The 23,219-nt window shown below is 46.1% G+C and overlaps 2 protein-coding genes across 2 annotated transcripts; one reads left to right on the forward strand and one right to left on the reverse strand.

The window, feature by feature from the left end:
• The first annotated feature begins 3,215 nt into the window (after positions 1-3,215).
• LOC128300467 (paramyosin, long form) lies at positions 3,216-17,908 on the forward strand. Its single transcript, XM_053036532.1, has 10 exons — positions 3,216-3,626; positions 4,711-4,767; positions 7,167-7,253; positions 7,331-7,497; positions 8,516-9,515; positions 9,590-9,702; positions 15,648-16,167; positions 16,233-16,328; positions 16,392-16,673; positions 16,746-17,908. The coding sequence occupies exons 1-10, from the start codon at positions 3,507-3,509 to the stop codon at positions 16,947-16,949; spliced, it is 2,646 nt and encodes an 881-aa protein (XP_052892492.1). The 5' UTR covers positions 3,216-3,506; the 3' UTR covers positions 16,950-17,908.
• Positions 17,909-19,554: 1,646 nt separating this feature from the next.
• LOC128304205 (uncharacterized) lies at positions 19,555-21,479 on the reverse strand. Its single transcript, XM_053041367.1, has 4 exons — positions 21,137-21,479; positions 20,953-21,073; positions 20,542-20,890; positions 19,555-20,395 (listed from the first exon to the last, which is right to left on the reverse strand). The coding sequence occupies exons 1-4, from the start codon at positions 21,477-21,479 to the stop codon at positions 20,081-20,083; spliced, it is 1,128 nt and encodes a 375-aa protein (XP_052897327.1). The 3' UTR covers positions 19,555-20,080.
• Between the last annotated feature and the right edge of the window lie 1,740 nt (positions 21,480-23,219).

Genomic DNA, 23,219 nt, shown 5'->3' on the forward strand with positions numbered 1-23,219 from the left:
ACGGTGGACGGTGACAACACCGGTGAGGGGTTTTGTACCTGTTTTGACGGCGCGGTGCGAATGCTTGCGGACTTCGAGCCGGTTCGGGCCAATATCGCAAAGTGAAAAATAGCTAAAAATATAAAACCGAACGCCATGCCCTACCTAGGCGACACATTTCGACCGCCGGCCTATCGGGGAGTCTGCTGTTTGTAGAAGAGCGTGATGAAACTGATGTGTGATGATGATGCTGGTCTTTCGTGCAGTTCCTCGCACGGATATGCGAAGCGTGTGCGGTTCATCAGATTTATGTCTTTTTACCTATCTGCACCGGCTTACAGTGGGGTTGGTTTTTTTTTCGTCAGACCCTGTCATATTTATGGCAAGCATAAGCCAAAAAGGTGCGCATATCGCTAACTGCTCCTTCTGGTATGCGAACTTTACCCAATGTCCAAAGCATAATGCACTTGGTCTTGGCGAAATTTAATACGAAACTATCAGACAAACATTCAAGATAAAGCGAAAGATTTCTAATTCTATTCTGAAGATGCAGCACGGCATAACGATCTTTGGAGATATTTGGAGATTCATGAAGTTCTTAAATCTTGAATCGCTGAAGATTACTGAATCAAAGGGTTTATACTTTTTAGCTACTGCAATAAAACATTTCACGCACAGGAATATATGTTAAAAGTTAAAGTTTAATTAAACATCTATGTCAAACAACTGGGTAATAATTATATAAATAACTTAAAATATAAATCAATATAAATAGCAAATACGTTCATGTTCTTCAGACCTTTATGATTCATTTGCGAGTCGACTTTTAGCCCCATAATTCATCCGAGTTAATCTTCACAACAAAATATTTACTCAAAGCACTAAATTACTATTTGTATGAATCTATTCAAGCTTAAATTAATAATTTCGAATTACTAAAAAATAAACCTAACATACAAAATGAAAAATTCTTCAAACTCCAGTAGCCGTGATCGTGAGTAGTAGTAAATCTTCAGAGCTTTATGATTCATTTGAGAGTCGACTCTTAGTGTGACAATTCATTTGAGTTACTCATCACAATAAAATCTTTACTCATAGCACCAAATTACTACTTTCATAAATTTATTCAAGCTTTAATTAATAACTGCGAATTACTTAAAAATAAACCTAACCTAAATGAAAAGTTCGTAAGATAAATTGAACAAATAAAGAAACACTCAACGTCTTCACCTTCTTAACAAAATCCGACGCTTCTTAACTGAAAGCGTAACATATGCCAGAACGCAAGTCCCAACCAACATTCCATTGGCTTAGTTTGTTTTGTTGGATACGGATATGGCAAGCGTGTTGCCAAAAATAGTCTAATATAAGCGAAGATTCCTTTGGGGTGTTTGTACAATTTTCACATCATAAATTGGGAGCATCGTATATTATTCTCCACGCTACATACTTGCATATTTAACTGCAACATTTCAATCAATTAATTATTCTTAGGGTAATTGCCAGAATGATTCCAATATTAGCTAAGGATTTCACGTTGTATTTACTCCTTTGCAATCTCCTGCGGACTGGAATGTAGGACATATGAATACATAATTTGCAAGATGTACCGATTTTCGGCGTTCCTCCGCACCACTCGTACAGCACAGTTTGTTGTTTTCTGCCTCGCAACTACCACTGGCTGAATCTAATAAACCCCCTCATTAGTCATGCAACTCAAGCGTTCACGGACCAATAAACAAGTGCTGAGCGTCCACTCACTCGGGGAAACGCTCGGACGAGAAGTGAGCGAACCAAAAAAAAAAGGCACACACACGAACATCAACAGGAAAGCATCCCCATGATTCAATTCATCAATGGTTCAAATATTATTATTGTTGTCCCACTTACGGTGAGGTCCTCTAGCACTGCAGCCATTTACACAACCACACAGACACACGGCACACGCACACAGCGGCACTGGCAGCGAGCATGCAAATGATCGTGACGAATATTTGCCCTGCTTGCCTTCTGCACCGCCAGAGTGTCAGGCCAGCTGCATTGATGGGACGAATGTGAGATAATTACGGTGGAAACTGGTGATGCCTACATTGCGGTTGCCGTTACAACCGCCAAGGGAGAAAGGAAATTTTCTGCTTCCGCCATTTGCAAACACGGTACGGCCGCAGTTTGTGTGGTGGAAATGCGTTCTATGCGACACCAACACACAACGCTGCATGCAAGTCAGTACAGCCTAGCTAGGCGAGAATTATCGGACGGAAGAATAAAAAAAATACAGGCACACACACACACGCACACACAGAGCAAATGATGGCCGAAGGAAAGATGAAAATTCCACCCGAAAACCCGATGACGCCATCGGGTTTCTGTGCCGGTGGTGCATAAATGTGGAAACGGCACGGGGCCACACAATCTAAACCCCCGAGACACCAACCGAGGAGTCGGGAGATCGCCTGCGGGGAGTGGGTGGGGAGGTGCCAAAGGGAACACAAAAATATGAGTAAACCGTGAGTATTTATAAAACAATAAAACAATCCGTGTCCGTGCTAATTTTAAAACACCTGACTAACGCGAACGGAACGATTTTTTGATGCGTGCGCAATACGGATCGCGGTGTGCGCCAGTGTGGTGTGGATGATGCTGATGATGCTGATGATGATGATGATACTGCTGCATACGGTTGTGGGTAAAACGGTTCAAGCCGTGCCGTTTTGGAAGCAGCGCGCACACCCGAACACGGCACCTCGCACCGAACCGTCGTGCGATCATTGCATCGGGGATAGTTTTTCCTCTCCATCGCAGCCGGTGGTTTTTTCGGTGCCTTTTGGGGTCCACGATGGTTCGTCAGCGCCAAAGCTACCACTACAAGCGTACACCGCAAGTAGAAAGAAAAAAAAAACAACAACCCCCACCGAACAGACACACGGGCGCAGCGACGAACAAAAACACGCAAGGAACGCGCTCTAATCTTGCGCAAACGCTCTTGGGGCACACGGAATGGAAATGCGAAATGGGTTTCGAGTCGGCTTCGAGGGAAAATGAAGTCGATGGTGGCCACACACACACACACACATACAGACGGGTTTAGGCGGATGCGTAAGCCGAGCTTGGATGGTTGGACGGGGAAAATAAACCGGTCGGCCGGTTAGTAGATCACCAAACTTGCTCCGGCATTTATGAAAACCACGGCACCTAGTGTGCTTCTGACAGTCGGTCCATACGGTGTTCAGGGTGGATTGATCCTGCATTAATACTCGCCGTCTGGGTGTGTTTTTTTTTGCGCGCGCCGTGGTGGACGTACGTTTAGTGTGACCGCGTTGTTTTTTTAATTCCGGTTCTGTTTCTTGAGGTTTCGCGACCCTACTCGACCGAATAAACGATCGAACCGAGTGTGAACCCGTTTCCGTGCGCCATTGCCTCCGCGGTTACATTCGCGGTTTGTTTTCCCGTGCGCGTTCCGGCTAGAGTGGATTTGTTGGCCAAAAATTGTGTGCCCGTAAAGCGATAAGAGACCGAGGAGAGTAAACATGTCGTCGTCCGCCGTCACTACCAAAACGTCCAAGTACACCTACCGCTCGACCGGTGGTGGTACTGCCGATGTCAGCATCGAGTACAGTGCTGACCTGAGCGCTCTGTCCCGGCTGGAGGTGAGTTTTTTTTGTTCGTGTTGCTCTGTGTGTGAGAGACACGGAACGGCTGCCGAAGTGTCGATCGGGAAAACTGGCTGGCTGGAATCACCGACCCACACAAGTACCAAACGCACACACACATACGTAGCAAAACGATCGGGGTGTGGAAAACTACCCACTCGGAAGCCGAAGAACCACTCTAAGCAGTGCCATAATTATAACACACTAAACTAAGTATTTTTTTATTCTCACACACAACATTCACACCGGCTGGAGTCGCTTGTCTAGCGAATGGCTTGCTACATTATGCTAAATGCTGATCCATTGGCTATCAACAACCAATTTGCACTACCACACTACCCACTGCTCACTGACACTCAAGAGGTCACTTAACATTCACAGCTCACCCAAAAAAAACCCCATTATTGCCACCACCAGTGCGGCGCACCTTTGCGTGTGCCAAAATGTGTTTTCGGTGCTGCCCATTTTTTCTCGTGCAATAATTCGTGAAAAGAAACAAAAAAAAAGTCGTGAAAAGCTCTGCTGCCAGCTGAATGCCTGCCGCCTACTCCATGCGCGCTAGTACTGCTATATGCGAACGGGTGTATACAATTAAAAAAAAAGATCAAGTGTGACTAGTGTTACGAAATTGAAGCAGAAGACAATCTCGAATTGCGCAATTGCAGCATATTCTATAAAAAATCGCTGTTTGATCGTGCTGCGAAAGTGTGTCCCCTTTCCTGTTTTTTTTTTTTAATATTGGAGGAGATCAATCAATTCGTTCCAAGTGTGACAACTCCCGGCAAAACAAGTGCATGTTTCGATGGGCGGATAACACCATAATCTTCCGGCCATATTGTGTGTCAGAAAGGCTAACAAGTGCGTACGATTTAGTGTGATGATCATTGTAGAAACAATCCGCTTTTGCTACCGGACCCAATCGTGAGTGTGTGTGCGTACGTGTGTGTGTGTGTGTGTGTATTTGTGTGGCAAAAATTCGGTGTGGTGAAATTTTGCGCGATGAGATTGCCCCTTCAATAACTTGCGTGCAATATTTCGCACCGCACGCTCAAACTTTCAACGGTTTTCCGTCTGATTTCAGGACAAAATCCGTCTCCTGCAGGATGACTTGGAGTCGGAACGTGGTCTTCGCCAAAGGGTAAGTTATGGTAGTAATTATAACGCTATAATGTTCTAAATTCATGTTCTAAAGCTACTGTTTTTTGGTAACGAATATTTGTCATCGAAATATAATACAGGAACATCATATGAATGTAGTTTCTTTCTATTGCCTTACACCAAATAATTGGATGAAGTCTATAGTAATCTAGTTGCTATAAAAGCCTAGTATTATTAGTACATGAGTACTAATAGTATACTAAGAATTATTAGTACAGTTTTGACTGACCCTAGAGCTGCTATAGAAATTCGACATAAAAGACGGTATATTCTGCGACGTCTTCCACATCCTTAATGTTTCCCCCTAAGACCGCTAAGACCGTTTCTAGTCTTTCGTGTTCAATTTTCCTATTTTTCGAGGCCACTTGTAAAAATAAGTGCTACAGATCGAACAGCAGATACCGATCGGTTGCACCCATTTAAACGACCTGCTCTCGTTTTTCACACGTCAATCCGGCACTTCCGGCAGTGACCGTCGCTGGCCACCCTGGCCCGGGTATGCGGGTGTTATATACTTTACCACCTCGTAGGCGGACACTTTGGGTCCATCAGGATATGTTTTCTTTTTGTCTTTACTCCCCTTGGCAAATGCGCCTTGTCACGTCGGACGGAACGTATTGTGAAGTGTCGATGTATATCACTGCCATCCAACACCCCCTGAGTTTGCCTGGTGAGGGAGGGGGTTAGCTACTAACCTTGGTGGAGTAGTGTCTTGAAACATTCGGGACATACCGCTGATTGGCACGGGCCTGTAACGGTCCTTGAGTGGCAAAGCAATTACATCATCATTGCCGCAGGCGAAACAACACCATCATCGTTGCGTTCGGTGATTGTTCCTCGCTTCGCTAGGCTGGGATAAAGTTTTTCGGTAGTTTCAGGTTCGACCAACTGTTTGTGGATGAAGCAAATAAAAAGGAATACACACACACACAGCCATACACGCGGTACTATCACACATCCCAGTGTGTGATGTGTGTTCCTTTTGCGAGCGCTAAAAATAGCCCTCCGCTCCTGCGATCCGTACGGAGAAGGTGGTTTTAGAACGTTTCATCGGGAGGTGTACGGCCACACGCATATGTGTTTGTGTGCCGATGCCATTCGGTAGGTGACTGTGTGTGTGTGCGTATATCGACCGTAAACGGCAAAAGAGAATATTGGCCTTTCGAAAATAGTTTTTCCCCATCGCCTAGCCCCCGGAAAATGCTAGCCATTGCTTGCGAGCCTACGAGTTGAACTTGGTTCAGAGTCCGCCGCTAAGCTTTGATGGCGTTACCATTGCACTGATTAAACCCAAAGTGCGTTACCGTAGTCAGCGCAAACCTCTTCCCATAATCCAAACTGGGATGATCTGTCGCCGTAAGACGTCGGCGTCGTTAAGCCATCTGCTAAAACCCGACCCGTCGTCGGCACATTCCACCGAGGGCAAGAACGCGCGTGTGCCTTAGCCTTAGCTGCAACGAAACGGCAGACTACCGTACCCACCGTGACGGACGCTGCTTATAGTACATGAATCAGGCTCATTGCGTGCTGCTTGACAATAAAAATTTCACTTGCAATAAAAGTGTTCATCTCGAGGCGAGGCGTGTGCCGCTTACCAAGCGCAAGAGCGATGGTTTCATCGTCTCTTTCTTTTATGCGCTTGTTTTCGAGCCGATGAGCAATGTGATGCGTTGGTGTTTTCCTCTGCTTTATGATGGTTTAAATTCAATTCAAAGTATGAACTACGCTTGCTATAAAAAAAACACCTCTAATTGTCACGGTGATCATTATGATTTTTCCATGTGACTTTTTGTTTTTCGTGCGAAGTTTTTAGTACGTACCAGTTACGTATCTTTGCGTGCCGTCGCAATACGCCTCGTTGCGTAGGATGTGGCCTTCTTGCGTTCCGAACTCCCGCAAGCAACTGCACACAACGGTCTAGCACACCTACCTAGCACCAGACTGCCAAAAATAGATCTTTCTTCCAACGCTGCGCTGGTGCGGACTTACCTGACTCGATTTTTCAGCGCCGACCTGGTTGGGCCGCAAATTATTACCACATTTTCGTTGCTTTTCTTTCCGTGATTGGCGAATCACGTCCAAAACTTCTCCGGACACGGGTTTTCACACGTTCCGGTTTTTTTGTTCAATTCTTCGCCTAGCGATCATTATGGCATCGCTGCAATGCCGTTGGACAATGTATGTGCAGCTCTGGCAGGAATTACAGGATGTAGTCCGAAGACATGATTTTGCATTAGACTTTCTTGGAAGATGTGAACTCCTGCGATTCCTGCACAAGCTCAGAAATTCTGTTTGATGTGTGCTATAATTCAGCTATCACATTATATCCCAGACTCTTTTATAGCAAGATCTTCTAACCTCATTTGTTTCTCGTGGCAGATTGAACGCGAGAAGGCCGATCTCAGCGTACAGGTGATTCAGCTTTCGGAGCGCCTCGAAGAAGCCGAGGGTGGTGCAGAGGGACAGGTAAGTGACATCCTCCTTGGAACTCCTTGGACGTTGAACGTCTAATTAACGACATTCCAATCGGTTCTATTCCACAGCTGGAAATCAACCGCAAGCGTGATGCCGAGCTGACCAAGCTGCGCAAACTGCTGGAGGATGTGCACCTGGAGTCGGAGGAGACCGCCCACATCCTGAAGCGCAAGCACCAGGAAATTGTCAGCGACTTTAACGAACAGCTCGAGACTCTGACCAAATCGAAGCAGAGGTAAACTTCAGTTCCACCGCGATCAGCGCCGTACAAAACAACAACCATAGATGATCGCACTGGCTGTCATACAGCTCGATCTTGCTACATCTCCCCACCCCTGAGCGGATTCTATCGGCAAAGCTGAAGCTACTAATTCCACTTACACCCACTCACTCCGTTGCGAGTGGCCACTGTGCGGGTGATGATTAAGTTACGATTCGTCATTTCATTCGCAATCCCTTCGCTCGCTCTCTCTATCTCTCTTTATCTCTGTCTCCCTCCCTCCCTTACGCTCCGAGTCCCCTCCGAGACATTTTTCGGACAGGCATTTCATTTTCGTAACTCTTTGCGCACGTCACGCAACACGTTTCGCTGGTATTTCGCGGCCGTCGTCGGTAATATCGAAGCGTGATCACATAACTGCCTATCGCACTAAAGCGCGCGACTCCCCATTTTCCATATGGGTTTTCTCACTCACTTACTCACTCTGCTCGCTCGGTATGACACCGATTGCGAGCGCGTTGGAATGGGTTTTCTTGCCGTCCCCCCCGAATGCCTGGGAGGACACGGACACGGTAGTGGTGAATCGGTGCAATCATCATCATTCGGTTCGCCCTGGTATGTAAACAGAACGATGCGTCCCAAGAACGCCATGGCGAACGTTATGGCGGAACAACCGAGGGCCGCGTAAAACCTGGGCAAATGACATGACAGGTTTCGGGGCTGGCGGTCTATTTTAAGACCTCGGGACGTGCTGCTCAGCAATACGGGCCAAATATGTACGGGCAGGGTGCACGAAACTTTTGCCGATCTTCATTCCACACCACACGGAACAGCGGAGAAGAACACTCATCTCCGACAGCCGTTTGCTGATCACCTGTTGTTTTTTCGCACCTTGCGATAGCACCCAATGCATGTATGCGCCACCTTGGCGCTTTAACGCACCCCGACGGGTGTCGGTTATGCTGTACAAAAGAGGAATATGACAACGGTATGCTGACGCGTTCGATCTTCTTGTTTCCCTCACATTTCACAGAGTCGAAAAAGAAAAGTCGAAGCTGCAGGCAGAAATCTATGAGCTGCTGTCGCAGGTCGAGAGCATCTCTAAGGACAAGCATATCAGCATCAAGACGATCGAGAAGCTCGAGGTCCAGGTGACGGAGCTGAACATCCGCATCGAGGAGCTGAACCGCACGATCGTGGACATCAGCTCGCACAAGACGCGCCTGTCGCAGGAAAACATTGATCTGGTCAAGTCGGTCCAGGACCTGAAGCTCAGCGTCGAGAGCATCTCGTTCTCGAAGACCCAGCTGAACTCGCAGCTGGAGGAAGCGAGACGCCGCCTGGAGGAGGATGACCGCCGCCGGTCGATGCTCGAGTCCAGCCTGCACCAGGTCGAGACCGAGCTGGAATCCATCCGTCTGCAGCTGGAGGAAGAGTCCGAGGCCCGCCTGGACCTCGAGCGCCAGCTCGTCAAGGCGAACGGTGAGGCCGGTACGTTCAAGTCCAAGTACGAAGCCGAATGTATGGCACGCGTCGAGGAGGTGGAAGAGATCCGCCGCAAGTACACCGTGCGCATCACCGAGTCGGAGGAACACATCGAATCGCTCCAGGCCCGCCTGAGCAAGCTGGAGAAGGAGAAGAGCCGCCTGACGAGCGAAATCGAGGTGCTGATCATCGACCTGGAGAAGGCGAACAACGGTATCCGCGAGTACACCAAGCGCATCGAGATCCTCGAGAAGACGAACATCGAAATCAAGACCCGGCTGGAGGAAACGATTGCGCTGTACGATGCGTCGCAGCGCGATCTCCGCCAGCGCACCGCCGACTTCCAGCGGTTGTCGCACGAGCTGGACAAGACGCGCGAGCAGAAGGATCAGCTCGGACGCGACAACAACAAGCTGCAGAACGAGCTGCACGAGTCGCGCAGCACCGTTACCGAGCTGACGCGCCGCCTTCACGAGTATGAAGTTGAGCTGCGTCGTCTGGAGAACGAGCGCGAGGAGTTGACCGCCGCGTACAAGGAGGCCGAAGCCGTAAGTTTGCTGCGATGCTTCCCGACGATGCCTCAGCCCAGTCACGATTTTGCGCTTTGTTCTTGCACTTTCAGGGCCGCAAGGCGGAGGAGAAGCGTGCTCAGGCACTTGCCGGTGAGTACGGCCAGTTCCGCCACGACACCGAGCGCCGTCTGTTGGAGAAGGATGAAGAGATTGAAACGATTCGGTAAGTAGAAGCGCATCACCGCATGGTGCTAACAATACCAAATGTCACGTCAGCAAGTGAGATACTACGCCGGTGTGCTTTTATGTGCCAACGAATTGCCAACGAACAAATTTGTACCGCAGCGGTTCTATCTATGGCGCGCTACTAAAAGTACAACCCGGGTGTAGAATTCCACGCGAAATTGCTGAACGATACAATACCGGTCAGTGCCGACACTGTTCGGGAAAAGGTTTTCAGGTCAAATAATTACTGAAAAAGGGTTTTTGCTACTACAGAAAAACAAAATCCCCTGCTCGCACTGTTCCTCTTCGTAGCTTCACTCACGATTTTCTACAAACTACCAGGCGTCTCCATCACAAAATTCACTCACAAAATTTTCGCCTGTAATGTTCCGTTGCATTGCGATAAAACATTGGCGGCACCGATAAATTAGGCTGCTGAAAAGTCAAACAATATGCAGCATTCCATCTTGCGTTCGCAAAAAAAAACAAACTGCACCATCGACGTTGTGCGGCCACCGTCACTTCTTTTGTGCCACTTTCTGCAAACGACCTTTAAACAACCGTTTCGTTAGTATCAAACAATTCTGATACGCGCTCTTCCTAGAACGAGCACCCGAACCACACAGTTTGTTGACCGCAAGCCGATGAAAAACAATCGAATGGTACGTCCCCATTACCCCCACCCTTCCTCCCAACCTCCTCTGCCTCCTCCGACGAAAGGGAACGAGCACGAGTTGCGGACGAAAATATCCTATGCCCGTATGCACGTTTTCTACGCTTTTCCCGCATTCGATAATCGATCTGTCCGTACATTACGATACGTGGCACTGGCTCCTGAAAGTGAATTACACTTGCCACGAGTGCTGCAAACCGAACCGAAGGCCAATGCATTCGAATGGATACAACAACATTTCCGTTACCACATCGCCCGTCCGATCACTTTCGCTCGGGTATCAATCGATCGTCGAGGGGAGGGTGGATGGGGTGGGGTTTTGTTTTAGCGATCGCGTTAGTTTTTTCCCCCTTTTCTAAACCGACTACTACTGACCTTAGATTCAGTCGACCAGCAGCCAAGGTGAAGACCAGTGCAGTGATCAAACAGTGTGACCTTTCGAAGGATGTAGATCATTTTTCGCCGAATTCTTTCATTTCCATCAGCTGTGTTAATGATCCTATCGCTCCAATCGCTTGTAATAAAATTGTTCTAATTCTGTGCTCCTCAAGGACACCTTAATTGGGTGAGAGTTTTATCGAAAGTGTCGAATGGAATCAGTGCCAGTTTCGTGCCGGTTGATTTTCACTTTAAATTAGGGTCACGCTCACTGGAATGGGCCGTAAATAGCCAACTCTTCATCAAACACACGCTCCAACTATTTCAACAGTGGCGATTGATCGTGACAGCCATCTCTTCGCTTTATTGGCTACATGAAATTGGTCTGCATGAGGTGACAGCTTACTAATTTTACGATGTCACGATGGGTTTGAAAGTTCGGAGCTCTGAAGGACGTCATCGCGATAAAATGTCATTTAAAAGCCATGTGAAATGCAATGGAAAATGTACGATAGAGCTGAGCTAAAATATTCAGCAATATCATCCAACTATTGAAGGATTATGCGAAGTAAAGAACATAATTTAAACACATCCTAACCGTACGTAGAAACCAAAGGAATGGGACTTTCCAATACCTCTTGAAGTGCTTGTGCCCTAAAAGCTGTGATCCGTGTAAAATCCACCTGTACTCTGGTTTCTTATCGGTTCGAGCGGGATAAAATCTAATTGCCCAATAATTAACGAATTTCAATAACCACACACACACATCGCATGCCGGAGTCACGAGTTTTGGTCGCAATATTTCATAATGAACCGAGCGGCGGAACGTGTACGCCATAAAACTGTACACACATTCGTGGTAATTGCTCAATTAATTTACTGCGGAAACATGGCAGCAAATCGTGCGAATTTGTGTGTTTTTTTTTACTGTTCCTTTCTCTAATTCTTCACCACACTCGAAGCAGGAGCCTGAACCCTCAGCAATGCCTCACCGTCAGTGCGTAATTCACGCAAACCGTCTCCTAATCATTGCCATCCGTGCATTTCATTGTCCTTTATCATGCGCTAAAAATACCTGCGAATCATTTGTTCTATTTCGAAAAGGTCTCAATGTTGTTTTTAGTGCTACCACGTCACGTCAATGGTGTTTTCTTATGGCGCATCTCTCTCTTCTTTCCCGTGCCGTAGCGTAGACAAATTTCGTTCCTGCCCGAACGCAAGGAAATCAGCAGGGACACAGGGTGGTTAGGAAGAAATTGTGCTGTGTGTGTGTGTTTTGTGGGAAAATAGGCAGAAAAAAAGAGAAAAAAAAATCATTAGCCAGACGGACAAATTGCTAGAAATTAATTAGGAAACACATTCAGAACAACAACTTACTGCGTTGGTGTGCGTATTGGTGGTGGACCAAATCACCATCGCCAATATTGGGAGTCTATCGATTTGTAATACCCAACAGCGAGGATCTCACACACTCACGTCACTCCACCACTGTATTTGCGGCTGTGTGCGACTTTCCTTCTCCGAGTGCGCGAGTTCCCCTGACTGCGTAAAGCTCTACAGGCACCGGCCCGCGATGGCACCCCTGTTTGCGTTGGACAACCGGTGCGAAAGACGCGAGCGGCTCATCCCCACCCAAATATACCAAAACAACTACGGGCACGCGATGCACTACTACCAGCCCATGATTGACTATCTCGATGTGCGGTGTGCGAGTGCCGAACCGGCGCCGCTGCCCGATCCACGGTGCCCGTACCTGCCGTACACGGAGGAACGCGGCCTCAACCGCTATCACACGGGCTACTTCCACTTCCGACCGTACAGCGACCGGGAGGTCGTCCGACTATCGGAGGCAGCCGTTGACACGGCGGTACGGTACCTACCCGACTACCGATTCGATATAAAGCGCTCGGTGCTCAGTGTGACCGCGACAGCCGACGCAGCAAGGCTCAAGAAGCACGTACCCGCGGACAGTGTGATCGAACGTTACCAGCGCAAAGTGGCCGAACGGAACGCGCAGGACGCAGCAGCCGAACGACACAACAGGATGGCATTGATCAAGCGTACCCAGTTCTACGGTGATCTGAAGGGTGCGGACGATATCTCGCCGGAGCTGAAGCGTGCGATCAAGGGCAAGTCGGCGGATCAGATCAAGCACATCCTGCTGAACGAGTCGCGCCGTACGCGCGAATCGGAGGAACGTTCGGTGAACCAGAGCAGCAGCCGGTACAGTTCGTCCGTGTCCCGGCAGCAGGTGGGCAGCCGGGCCAACAGCGAGGTGCGCTACATTGTCAAGCGTTCGACCAGCACGGTGGACGTGAGCCAGGCCGCCGAGGAAGCCTCCACGCAGTACAAGGCGGTGCACACCTCCGTCGACAATGTGCGCCGGGAGATTAAGAACTTTGCGGTCAAGACGCAGGAATTTCTGCATGATACCAGGTGAACTACCCCATCTCTATGAACCTCACCATTTAATTCGACCAAGCCGCATCTGATCATCTTACTCTCAACTATTCCCAAAAAACAATCAAAACAAACAAACAAAAGTCCAATCGTCCCTTTCGTAAGTTAGTGTTAGTTTGTCCAGTGATAAGGAACCTACTCAGGTCTTGTGCTGAAGATTGCGAATATGCTAGTGATATAGGTTTTATAGTTATTGGAGCTACGAGTTGAACTTTATTCGTCCATCTGGCTGTTGTAGTTTGTCCTTCTTATGCCCTTCGACTCACAAACACACACACACTCAACGCGCCCCAATTCCTCAACACTTCTTAGTGTATTATAACTCTCCTACAATCGAGAGAGACAGAGAGACGTTGCTGTTTGTCAACGAGTTCCAGAAGAAAAATAATAGCCTCTTGTCCCACCCGCTAAGGTAATGTATCGACTCTCCTAACATCAACTCGGTGCTCGAAATTTCTATATCGTCCATCTTTTTTTCCTTTTGTTGCTCAAAGTCCATAAGCAGAGCAGCCCCATTACTCAAGATGCAACTGTCAGATGCGATGGTCCGATTGTCAGTGACCTCGCGTGTCACCGCTTGCTCGGTTTGACAGTTTTGCAGCGAATGCGAAATGTAGCTTGTACATAGTTGACGATCATCCCCCACCCCCCACCCCCCACAGACAACGCACGTGGCTATGGAGACGATCGTTATGTACCATGTGCCTTTATAAATCTTACCAAATCGACATTCTTCTTTCCACTCACTTTTTTTTTGTCACAAATTCAGCTTTTTTTTTTGCTCGTGAATTTGCAAACCTATGTCGCCATTCATCAAGCTCGCTCCACTACGTTAAGTAAGACTTTGAACAAGTCCTGTTCGGCGATGACTAGCATTGAGGAGTGAACCTATAACGCTTATAAATACCAGACCAGAATGGCTTGTTCAATGTCCTTTTTTTTACACGAAGTTAAATATATATATATTTTTACATACGCTGCTGCTTCGTTCATGAGTTCATGAGCGGCAAAGCATTCGCACAATATTAGACAGACGGTTGCCATCGCTCTGACGAATGAGCGACCACACACAAGATCATCCATTTTAAGGTCTATGCATACCGACGGTATTACCATTTTTTTTCCCCAACTATTTTTCGCATACCACCGTCGCAAACCGTTTGCCGGGAAATGTTATTTGTGGTCCACCCCGTACGGTTTGTTCCTTTTACCTTGAACTGCTTTCGTTGTCAACCCTGTTTCCCGTATACCGTTTTTTTGTGCGATTTGCGACCGCAGGCCACAACTTTCAAGTTTATTTATTTGTCTATTACGAGTTTTGCTTTGTTCAGCACATGTAACGCAACACGCGCGTACACTTATACCGTCTTGTCAACCTCCCGAATGCTTAATTTATTACATAAATACACACTTGCGCTCATCGGACGTGTCACCCGCAGGAACAAATGTTACTGTGACCATTACGACCAGAGGTCCGTGGGGTTGATGTTCAAGTTGTTTGAAATTAATATTGTGCAATAACTTTAGACATGATGTGCAATTTCCCTGCTGAACTCATTGCTCATGGTTTATCGCTCGGTACGGTCGGTACGTTGGACTCGAGTAGATCATGTTTATTTATTTATTAATAAAAAATAATTACGACCCGCCGCTCATAAACATTACCACCATCAGCAACAACAGACTAATCGTGGTTTAATGAAACGCGAATTTCATACGCAAAGCGTTTGGGATTTGGACAAACTAAGCCCACATGTCTGTATAAAACCAACAAAGAACACCCGAACGGGTCTCACGAATACTTCAACAAGAACGTCAGTTATTTAACGTTCGAGTTACTCTGTCGCATCTAATAATATTCACACCGAGCACATTTGGAAGCTTCGGCATAATGCCAACTACAATGCGACATGCGGTGTTGTTTGCTTCTTGGACATTCCACTCATTCGCCATTTAATTCCATCTTACCAGCTACATAATTTGATTTTAAAATTTGTATCAGCTGGGCTCGATCGATTGACGATTTTGTTGTGATTCACTCGATCCGATGACAGACATCTTCCTCATGCAATTAATTATAGGTACTACTGCAGTAGTACCCCAAAACACCACACCAAAAGTCTGGCTCGTTCACGGCTATGACTCACAGGCTCTAACAATACACGGGAAATCCGTTTTATGCGTAGCGTTGTCGTGCAATGAGTAAAAGTCGGTGACCAACAACGGTTTGTTGTGATTTATTTTATTTTTAACTTCTGTCTATCTAATCGACTACCCTCACAGATCAAATGCTACAATTGCGGCTATTCGCACGATACGCGACAATCGCGCACTGTGAATGAATCACCATATGGCGCTTGTTGTATCTCACCTGTTTACGCATATACACTGACTGTTAACGCTTTGTTCCCTCCTACTTGGTTCCCAAACAGCAAGCAGACCAGCATCGAAATCGAGCAGCTGAATGCTCGCGTCGTCGAGGCGGAGACCAAGCTCAAGAGCGAGGTCATGCGCATCAAGAAGAAGCTGCAGATCCAGATCACCGAGCTGGAGATGTCGCTGGATGTTGCCAACCACACCAACATCGAGCTGCAGAAGACGATCAAGAAGCAGTCGCTACAGCTGACCGAGATGCAGGCGCACTACGAGGAGATCCAGCGCCAGCTGCAGTCTACCGTCGACCAGTACGGCATTGCTCAGCGCCGCATCCAGTCGCTCACCGGCGAGCTGGAGGAGATCCGCGTCAACTACGATTCCTCGCTGCGTGCCAAGCGCCAGGTGGAGGTGTCGCTCGAGGATGCCACTACGCGCATCAACGAGCTGAGCGTGGTTAACGCCAACTATGCCTCGCTCAAGGCCAAGCTGGAGACCGAACTGCAGACCCTGGCCGCCGACTACGAGGAAGTCACCCGTGAGCTGCGTGTCAGTGATGAGCGCTACCAGAAGATTCAGGTATGTCCGAACGTTGCTCTTGCATAGTGATACTGATATTGACAACCGATCGCTCACTTTGTCAGGTTGAGCTTAAGCACACTGTCGAGCTGCTGCACGAGGAACAGGAAAGAATCGTCAAGATCGAAGCCATCAAGAAGTCGCTGGAGGTTGAGGTTAAGGTATGTTACAGTCTCATGTCTATCACAATGGAAACCTGACTCACTGTTGCGATCCCCGTACAGCAACTGTCCATTCGTCTGGAAGAAGTCGAGGTCAATGCGGTGGCCGGCAGCAGACGCATCATCAACAAGCTCGAGGCCCGCCTGCGCGACATCGAAGTCGAGCTGGACGAGGAAAGACGAAAGCACGCCGAAACGATCAAGATCCTGCGCAAGAAGGAACGCTCGGTCAAGGAGGTGTACATCCAGATCGAGGAGGATCAGAAGAACATCCAGATTCTGCAGGACGCCCTGGAGAAGGCCAACCAGAAGATCGCTGCCTACAAGCGTCAGCTAACCGAACAGGTAAATCGGTCGCGCTCGTCCTGTTTTTTCGTTGTTGTTTGCACACGCCTAATCCACCACGCATCGTTGCAGGAACAATGCTCACAGCAGAGCGTCACCAAGGTTCGCCGTTTCCAGCGAGAGCTCGAAGCCGCCGAAGACCGTGCCGATGTGGCTGAGAGCAATCTGAGCATGGTCCGTGCCAAGCACCGTACGTTCGTCACCACCTCGACCGTGCCCGGTTCGCAGGTCTACCTGGTACAAGAGACCACCCGGACCATCAACGAATCGTCCTAAATGTAGCTATATCCCAATGCCTCCAGAGTGTCCGAACACGTTCGGCTCGACATTACGTACGCCGGCCGGGTAATCAGGGGTCCCACTCTGGGCACAGCACGCCGCCTACCCAATTGGTTCATTTAATTATTTTAGCCGATTTCTCTTCGAAACGCGCGGTCCTGCGTGTACGTGTTGTGTTTTGTGCAGAATTTTTGTGTACTTTCTTCCGTTTTCCCTTAGCGCTCGATCGTTACGTTCCTTTTCCCTCCCATTTGTTTTCCGTTGTGTATAGTTGTGTTCAAACATTTGCGTCTCCCTCGTACTTTAATTTTTATTACGAAACAACGCCAGATGGAGCAAAAGCAGCATAAGATGGAAAGTTACTCGAACTAAAAAAATCCAATTCGACAACAACAATATTGAAAGATATAAGAGCGCACGTACGCTACGTGCCCGGCAAAACATCTCCAGTTCAATATCAACAAAAGCTCTTTACATTAGAAAAGCGTTAGATCTTAACGAATGTGTCGTTTGTTTGTAAAACCATGCGCTCGGCGTAGTATGTGCTGTACGTCGTTGCTACTCTGAAGAAATGTGGATACTCTGCCCGACCATCATGGGGTTAACACGATCCGCCGAGCAGGGTCACTGGGTGAAAGAAGAGCCGTAAAACCCATCACCAACACCAAAACAGCAAACGCTAAAGCAATGCAGCACATGAAACCGCTTGTAAAGGAAAGAATAAAGTTTACTGATAAAAAATATCTTACCAAAATAACAATATCACGAGCTGGCATGGAGTTTTATCGCTAGTGGATGATTTATTTAAAAAACAACAACAAAAAAACACATACAAAGGTATTCAAAAGGCATAGCGCACACACCACTGCGTACGAATGAATCTATGATTTTTTTTACCCGTATATATTGTACGATAAAGATTTATATTAATAAACCACAAAAAAAAGTCAACATACTGAACCTTGGTTAACGGAACTGCATGCTCCTTCTTGCCCGTACAATGGCACGTGATGCAGTTTTGAGGTGCAAAAATGGTATAAAGGCACACTTGTGACAATGTTGAATTGGGTTTGAGCTGTCGAACTCGCGACGATCAAGAAAAATCATTACAATGAGTTTGATTGGCGTGGAAAGCATCTTTGCGTGCTGTAAAAGATTTTGAGAAATTTCTCAGCAAGTCAACATCTCTATGAGGGAGTTTAATAATTGCTGACTACTTTCATGTTTACAGAAATTATCACCATGATGGTTTTACTATTATTACCGTCTTTTGCTGCTTTTTTTTTCATTTTGCTTAAGTGATTAAGGGGAAAAGGCATGAAATTGTTTCGGATTACGTCTCAACCATGATCGCAATTTTTCATCTCTTTTCTCACTCAACTTGTAAACAAAAGTTTTCGCCGATAACAAAAAATATTGTAACGAATATTGCATGCTTTTTCTGCATTCATTCAATGAATTCAAATATTCAAAATACCCATACAACTATTATTGTGACACCTGACATGAATTATTCTACTAAAAATGTTTATCTGCAAAGTAGAGATTCTATCACTTCTCGAGGGCTGTGTTGGGGACCCATTAAGCAGAGAAATAAGTTAGAGACTTGGAATTTCGATAAGCACCACATCCGCTAGATTTTCAATGATTACGAAGAACTTCACGGTGATGTTCGTTGATGAATCGTTTTGAACATCGATATATTATGTCTTTGGATCACAGAACTAATCAACTGACTTAGTTCAATTCAATAGAGCTACTATCGGTAATTGACTCTTCTTTGAAATAAGTATTGCAGAAGAATTGTTTAACATTGCATAACATTGCAGTATGTTATGATGATACATACCAGAGTTCTTTTTTTTTCATCCATTACATGTATGGATTTTCAGGCACCTCCTGATAGAGTGCATGCAACGAACCCTTGGATACAACAGTTCGAAGAATCGAGTCGTTATCACACGATGATCACACGAATCAGATCCTCAGTTCCTATGCTGCTCATTGATTGACTTGACATTTTGATTTTATCTTCGTTTCGGAGTTCTGAAAACTTTAAAGCTCTTACTGTAAAGCACAAATCACAAACGTACACCTGAAACAGATATAAAACAACTTACTCTCATCGTTAGACGAAATTCGCTGGAGTATTTATTTGCTTTGTAAATGTCGCATCAAAACACGGTACTTGCAGTCGTGTTTAAAAAATGTTTACAAAACCCCTACTACAAGGATGAAATCGCTCTTCCAAGACAAAGCTGTCTATTTCCGCTACATTCGTAATACGACGTCAGTCACAGTCAGACATACCGCGCGTTGCTGTATTATTGTGCCTAATTTTACCTGTATGAAATGTTTTATGTTATGCATGTGAATGTTTATTTTTCTTTTATGTACTATGTATGAATTTTGAATTCTAATGATAAGACCGCACTCCACTAACACTTACGACTAGTTCTTGTACAGAAGAAAACTAAACCACTTTTACGATCTAAAGGTACGGTTTCGGGCGGGAAAGATGTTTCACTTGCTAATGTTAAATTGAATATTTATTTGATACGACTTGCTTTACGTGTTTCGTTTCGTTTTTGCGCTACTCCTTTACTGCTACAGGTCAATCATTTCGTTCTGGACGACTAAGGCTACTTCTGGGGATGAAACACATACACACATACGCATAACACACACTTAGCAATAGGCACACGGGCACACATAAAACGTGGACAGTCTGTTTAAGTATTGTAATCTAGCGATATCGCTACTACCGTCATATTAGCCATACTGTGTTACGATCTATAAAACTAATTTGTTCACATTCTACGATAAATGACTCGTTACTCGCGTTGGCATAAAAGGTTCTTACGCAATCGAACATTCAATTACTTCACCGTTGAAACATTAATATGTAATCAGAAATATCTCCATGTAATACGTAAGTAAGTAGAAGGGCAGACCACCTCACGTAGCTTGAAATGAGTATTTGGATTATTGGTCGAGAATATTGAAATAAATAGACACACTTCTTATCACGAACACGAGCATCCGCCTGCCTGGACTGTGGTTAGAATGTTTTGTTGGGTCCATTGGTTCCACACACAGACCGCAAACATTCAACACCCGAGCAGCTATCAAACGTAGTCTGATGCACTGATCGTCCCTTCCGGTAGCGTTTCGGAATGTTTTTCAATCGTCAGCAGGTTGTTCGTTTCGTTCAGGAAGTGGCTTTGGACGTTGTGATTTTTGTGGGGCGATGACATCTCCTTCAAATCGACAATCTCGTACGGACGCTCGTCTTCATCCTCGCCGCCGGCCATGTTGGCGTTGTTCAGCAGCCCGGAATAGTACGCACTGCCCGATCCACTAGCACCACCGCTAGCACTATGCGAGCCGGTCGGTATGGCTGGCAGTGGGCAGTTCATTATTAGAATGTCGTTGTCTGTACCCTGCAAGAAAGCGTCCATCTTTAAACTGTCGTTTGATTTCATTGAAATGTTTACACCTTCAACAACACTAACAGCTACCGATTTCGTTCAACACTCAACGACCCAAAAAAAACCAAACAGCACCAAAGCAAAGCAAACTTACTCACATGCTGTACGGAGCCTGATTTGTAGGAGGTAGTTTCTGAGGGACCGATTTCGTTTCCCACTTCCGCGTACGATGCCTCATCGATTTGCACGGGATTGTAATTATTGTCATCCATGTGCGTGTAATGGTTCTCCACCGGCAGCGTGTGGGAGTTTACTAGCTGATCCGGCGTGGACAGATTCTTGCGGCTGCTAAACCACGTCCACAAGCCGGAATTTGTACTACGAGGGCTACAGGACCCATTGGTCGAGTTTTTCGATGTTTGGTTATCAAAATTCAACCCGCTGGTGTCCTTTGTACTACTGGAATCGAAACACAACGTACGAAGTCCATGCTGGTTGGTTCGAATCCTGAAACGAAGGAATTATGAGTCACTCTCCAGTACCCGGCAACTGCAGACAGTCGATCTTACCTTTTACATCTAAGAAATACTATCATTATTATGGCACCGAGAAAAGCCGACGTTAGCGAAACTACTATCAGCGCAAATGTCCAATTAAATTCCTTCGTGTCGGAAGATGAGAAAATTTCCTCTGAAAAAGAAATGCAATGGTAATGGCACGTCCTAAGCCTATTTGTTCCTCACCAATACATACTTATCGCTCCATCCAGAGACAGTGTTCCCTTGTCCTGCCAGGCCCACGAGCAAAGGTCACAGGTGGTTAGACCGTCCGGTGCAATGGACTCCTCAAGGAACGGTGGTCTCGGTGGCGGTGGGACAAACTTTCCATTCCAGTAACTCTGATCGATCGTATCGATCACTTGCATTTCGTCGTCGATCATCGAAACAGTTTGCGCTTCTAAGCTCCAAGCGCTTAGAGAATCCACTTGTATCACTGCGTTGCTCGCTTCAATCGAAGAGCTGAAGTTGTGTGCTGGTGTGCTGAGTGCAGACATGGAATCAGGTTGCTCCATACGGCTGTTGGAACGAATCAACATCCTTCATGTTTTACAAAGCTGCAAATGGGTATAAGATATCAAAGAGACACACAATTAAACTATAGCTTGCTAAACTGATTTTTGTTCTGCAAGTCTATTCATTATGATTAAACTTTCATAGCATATTTAAAAACCAAGAGCAGTTGCGAAATTGCGATTTCAAGACCCATTTGAGTGAAATAAGAATAAAAAAGGATCCTATGCGAATCTATTATCGGTATGAAGACTTCACTATTGCTAATAGGTTGAAAGAGACCTCATAGCCCACCACAGACTGCCATAAACACACTTCTCTAAGTCTCTTTCGAATGTAATTTAAGCTGTTTAATGCTGCGTACCTTAAAAAACCTCGTCCTGTACGTGCAAAAACCGTGTTACGGCGTTTAATGTAACACGAACCAAGCGTAACTCGCAACGAAGTGCAGACACTGACAGTAGAGTACGGTCATGTTCATGACACCGTCCACTAACGGGTCAGACAAGTCCCAGAAAATCGATTACTGTACCTTGAAACAAGGGTACGGCGTACACAAATTTCCGTACTTGTTAAACCCCGTTCGGGGTGGTAGGTAAGAAGTCTTACAAGGTCAAAATTAACTAATGTCATTTGCACATTTGAGTCATGTTTCTATCCACTCCCCCAATAGTTGCCAATAGTGAGTGTCTCCGGCACAATGTTTGTGATGCAATGTTTACAAGTTGGAAACATAATTTGGTAAACTCGGTGCTAAATTAAAAAATTGCTGACATCTTCGTTAAAACTCCTTATTAAATAACGGTAGAAACCATGAAAATTCGTTGAGTTTCTCGTAGAAATCGGAAGAATTGTTGGGTTTTACATGAAATAGTAATTTGAATAGCAAAGTATTGAACTGCTGTCAAACCATGACAACCAATCAGACGTCAGACAGAATCAATCAGACGTCTTACACCATGTCAGACATTATGATCCGTTTATCCTAGATAATTCAAATGCAGTTTAGAAGTCTAAGTCCTGAGTCTAAGTAGACATCTTGAGGTTTTAATAAAACGAAAATTAAAGTTTAAGCGCAATTGATTGCAAACTCAACTATATTTGTCGCTATCCACTTGAACTAGTGGAACATTACTGTCACGACTGATTACTTCACTATTTTATATATTCCCCGTATGGATTCGTCGAACAATCGTGCAACTGAAAACATTTCCACCAGAATAGTAAGCTCAAGCATGCAACCATTCCATTCGCAACCCGCATAACCACATAAATGAAGCTTTCCAATTACTCACCAACTTGCACAGTGGAGTGTTTCGAGCGTTGGAAAAGCCGACACCGCACCCATAGCCCATAACCGCCTAGACTCAAAATCAATCTCAAGATCCACATTCGACTATATTTGCGTAGACTACACACATACGGAGTGTTCTTCGTTTAGCACAACAGCAAATTCGTACGTACGTTCAGCTCGTTGCCGCTTTTAGCCAGCCTCAGCACATTCAATCGTTTGCAACAAGTTCATCGTCCTTTCCTATTGGGAACAAGGCTTTTAACACCATCGCACTGAAACGATGCAGACCAAAATGAGGGGGGGGGGGAAGTGCTCAAACACTTTACAAATGACTTCATTTGCATGGTCAAACACTGATATGTCGTCGCATCACGCCATCCAGTCCCAGTCGGTTGAAGTACGCTGTCACGTCGTCTGTCATCGTTCGCGCGTTCATCATCCGATAAAAATGGTTTTCTCTTCCTCCCCCCAG

This window comes from Anopheles moucheti, chromosome 3 (genome assembly GCF_943734755.1).
Source record: "Anopheles moucheti chromosome 3, idAnoMoucSN_F20_07, whole genome shotgun sequence".
Taxonomy (NCBI): Eukaryota; Metazoa; Arthropoda; class Insecta; order Diptera; family Culicidae; genus Anopheles; species Anopheles moucheti.